Source organism: Vigna unguiculata, chromosome 5 (assembly GCF_037176805.1).
Source record: "Vigna unguiculata cultivar grain cowpea cultivar isolate G323 ecotype 2 chromosome 5, ASM3717680v1, whole genome shotgun sequence".
NCBI lineage: Eukaryota > Viridiplantae > Streptophyta > Magnoliopsida > Fabales > Fabaceae > Vigna > Vigna unguiculata.
The window spans coordinates 47898803-47903069 of record NC_140796.1 but is presented as its reverse complement, the minus strand read 5'-3'; the positions used below and the strand labels follow the sequence as shown (position 1 = coordinate 47903069).

The window sequence follows — 4267 nt, the reverse complement described above, 5'->3', positions numbered from 1 at the left end:
ACCGTGTAACATTTATCCTATTAAAAAAATATCAACTTAATTATTTTAAGGTGAATAATCTCTTTAGTCAACAATTGTTCACATATTTATTTTTTTATCTAATAAAAAAGATAATTTTAATATAAAAATTTTAATTTTTTCTAATTTTGTTTGAACTTCTATGATTAACACATTCTATATCAATTTATATGAACTATTCAGTTGGTTTATGAAATTGATAAATTTCTTCAACTAACTATATTAAAATTTTATCTATTAAAAAAGTTATGACATGCCACAGCATTATTTTTGAACACCCTAATGATTTGTAACAACTTTTTAATTCATAATTTTTTTAAAGTAATTCAATAATAAATTATCATATAATTAAAATTTTGTAATATTAAAAATTGTACTAAATATTTCTTAATTATTTAATTTAAGAGTATATTTTCAACCTATCAACAAGAAAGAGTTAAGTTGGCACATTCGAGAGATGAATACTTGCGTTCACATGGTGGGTTGTTGTAGCAGAAAAGAGGTGATGCCCCAAACACTTAACATATTCACACGACACAAACACAATCCTCGGACCCATTTCCATGGCTACTGTTACTTCTCTTTGCACCGTCTTTCCCATACTCACACCAACCTTGTCGAAACCCCATTTCGTTCCCCTCTCTTCCCGAACCCCAAAACGAAGTCGTATCATCACCTCTGTAGCTGAGGACCGTGAAATAGTTCCGGTGTCTGAAGACAGAGGAGCCCGTTCCCATGAAGTTGAGGGTATTCAACCTTCTGAATCCATAACAGAGGCAGAGATTGATCCTCGCCTCACAAGCAGTAGTACCGTTAATGCCTTCATCGTTTTGGGGGTTGGCACTTTTGCTGTCACCAAGTTGCTCACCATTGACCATGACTACTGGCATGTCAGTTTCAATATTAAATTTGCTTACTTTTTATTGTTATTATCATTATTGTTACCCAATTGTTGTTTTTCACATACCCATTGACCTGAAAGATGATCCTGTCCTATTGATTCAATAACATGGCAATGAATCTGTGTAGCTGAAACATTGTTCCAAGTTATACAGTCGTGTTCTTGTTGGTTACTCAAGTTGATCAATAATATTAATAGTTCATAGAATGTAAAATTGGGTTTAACCCAATTCCAATAATATGATGAGGGCCGGACATTTCGCATCTGAAGTTTGTTTTGTTGGACATCTTCCACTGCTCTGAAAAATGTCTAGTAACATGTAGCCTGATAGGCTTAACAAGTATCAACAAACAACCATTACGATAAACTTTAGTACTATATTAGAATTTGTTGTAGAGCCTAATTCAACTCCAAAAGCTTGTCCAGGAGATTAGGGTTTCCTCCTACTAATTTATATTTATATTGTTTTAGCTGTATTGCCTATATTTATAGTCAATGTAGGATCTTTGGTAAAGAGACAAGAGGAACATGTTTAGTACTAGAGTGATTAGGAAAGAGAACTGAAGTGTATTTTCTGTGTGACACAGAAGAAGTTAACATCTAAATTGTGTTTTATTATTCAGGGTTGGACCCTTTATGAGATTCTAAGGTATATACCTGAGCACAATTGGATTGCCTATGAGCAAGCTCTGAAAGCAAATCCGGTTTTAGCTAAAATGGCAATTAGTGGGATTGTCTACTCAATTGGAGACTGGATTGCTCAGGTTTGTTTTTGACTGGCAAAATGTGAAATGCTAATTTTGAGCATACAATTTCTGACGCTTCAGCTATTTCTAACCAAAATATACAGTGCTATGAAGGAAAGCCTCTTTTTGAGTTTGATCGGGCACGGTTATTCAGATCAGGTCTTGTTGGGTTTACTCTCCATGGATCTCTTTCTCATTATTACTATCAACTTTGTGAGGTGATTATTTGGACTTCCTGAATTGGAACTATTCGGTGATATTCTATGAATGACTGACATTGCTTGCATGATTTCACAGGCTCTTTTTCCTTTCCAAGAATGGTGGGTTGTCCCTGCTAAAGTTGCTTTCGACCAAACTGTGTGGTCTGCAGTTTGGAACAGCATCTACTTTGTGGTTTTGGGCTTATTGCGGTTTGAATCTTTGAGTAACATATATGGTGAACTGAAGTCAACATTTTTCCCCCTGCTTACTGTGAGTAGCTGTTTGGTTTGTTTCTTTATGCCGTTTTCAGATTTTAATTTTCAATGTAATTACCTGCCTCATTGTGAAGTTGTGGAGATGTTGTCAAGCTCAAAACTGAGCTTATTACTTGGACTATGTCATACTCTTAGGCTGAAGTTGGTAGAGCATTAAACTGCTAGTGTTGGGCATATAGTAGGTAGTAGTAACAATTTGAGTGAACCTAGAATTCAAATTTTCAGGTATTTTGGTTCCATCCGTTCTCATTAAAAGCTTGTGTATCTTTGTACCTTGCTTTTAAACTATGAATTATTTGAACTGTTCGAGGTAGCTTATCCTGAAATCTGCCTTATGCCATATTGTTTCAAGTGTCACAGCATTGTGTTTTGCTTGTGCCTCGTACCTGCTCTTCATGAGCTTAGTAGTACTGTAGCTATGTTGAAACTGGTGCTGAATAAAAAGGCTGTGAAATTTGCTCAGTCCTAAACCCCCTAGTTAATAATATATGAGTATAATGAATGAAATGTGTATTCTTACCCCTGTGTGATTCTTTAATTAGAAAAAATTCTCCTCTTTGGACAGCTAACATCTCTAATATGCTTTCCAGGCAGGGTGGAAACTTTGGCCTTTTGCGCATCTGATTACTTATGGTCTGATTCCTGTGGAACAAAGGCTTCTTTGGGTGGACTGTGTAGAGCTCGTCTGGGTCACAATCCTTTCAACGTAGGTTTTCTAAGATTTTTTGTCATATCGTATTGAATTATAACGCATGACTACTTTTGTCATCACCAGCATTTTAGTGTCCTTTTGAATGCTTGAGTATCACATACCATGTGACTTTCTCATTTAAGCATCGAAGGTTGATAGTGACATCTTATACATGGATGCACGCTGCGAAATGGCATTAAAAACATGTTACATAAAGTCATTACATTGCCAACAGGATTCTCATCCATACACAATCTTGTTTTGTTTATAGCTATTCAAATGAGAAATCAGAAGCCCGAATATCTGACTCAGCATCAGAAGCAACATCATCCACTTCAAACCAAAATTCTAAGGTAAGAAGACTGTGTTCTTTCACCAGTCTGTTTCAGGGTTAAGGCTCGTGACCCTGGGACATATTTTTACATGCGTATGATTCTATTTTGCTGAGCAAGATATGGTAAATCGTTCTTTCAAATTGATATAAGAAAACAAACCATATACTGTATACCTTGTCTTAGTCTAATGTTCTAATAAAAAGATCATTCATCAATGTTTTACTTCACATATTAAGCTAATAACATTTTTCTCTGTTTCTATTGGTATTTTTTGTTGTGTACCACCAGGAGTAAATGAATTGAAAAGTGGGGGAAGAGACTATTTAGGTTTCATGGCAATTACAAAATGAACTTCAAAATATTCAAAGATTGTATCAGTTGAAGGTCCAATTGAGCGACCTTAGGGACCTGAGGTTGTGATCTGCTGCTCATACAGGATATACACTTACACAGCTCCTGGTGCTTGCTTCTAGCTATGATCAGAGTTTTTTAGGTTGCAGTTATCAGTATAATTGCATAGATGATTGTATATATAATAATGCATTCAGAACACAAGCTATGTTCCTTTCCTTGAAGTGTATCATACATCCATAATTCTGTATAAAACAAATTCGTCTCATGTATTGTGTTGGAATAATTCTTAAAGTGTGTCATACATCCATAATTCTTTGGAATTTCATTTGCTCCTGTATTTTATAAGAAAAAATGGATATAATATCTTGGGATTATTAAATGCATTCTATATTTATCATTTAAAAGAAGACTAATGGAGGATTTAGATTAGAAAAGTGTTCTTTACTAGTAGCATGAAATATAAGTGTGACAATCATATTTATCGTACAGATATTAATATAGAATTTCTGTTTCACAAGTAGTTCATCTGTCTCCCCTTAATAATGATTGCGTCTTTCGACATAAATATAAATAAAAAATTATTGTGAGTATATTATAAGATGATGTAACTTGTTTTAGCTAACTAAATACTACTTCTACTTCCTAAGAAAATGAAAATACAAATAATTTTTTCTAAATAGATAAAAAAAAAGATTGAACTCATTTTATTTATTTATACTTTAATATATATATATATATATATAATT

The 4267-nt window shown here is 33.8% G+C and overlaps 1 protein-coding gene across 1 annotated transcript; it reads left to right on the top strand.

The window, feature by feature from the left end:
* The first annotated feature begins 479 nt into the window (after positions 1–479).
* On the top strand, positions 480–3846 carry LOC114183511 (protein SYM1-like). The gene is made up of 7 exons (XM_028070552.2): positions 480–908; positions 1543–1683; positions 1770–1883; positions 1963–2136; positions 2732–2847; positions 3104–3185; positions 3456–3846. Exons 1-7 carry the CDS (start codon positions 582–584, stop codon positions 3459–3461), a joined length of 960 nt encoding a protein of 319 aa, XP_027926353.1. The 5' UTR covers positions 480–581; the 3' UTR covers positions 3462–3846.
* The last annotated feature ends 421 nt before the right edge of the window (positions 3847–4267 follow it).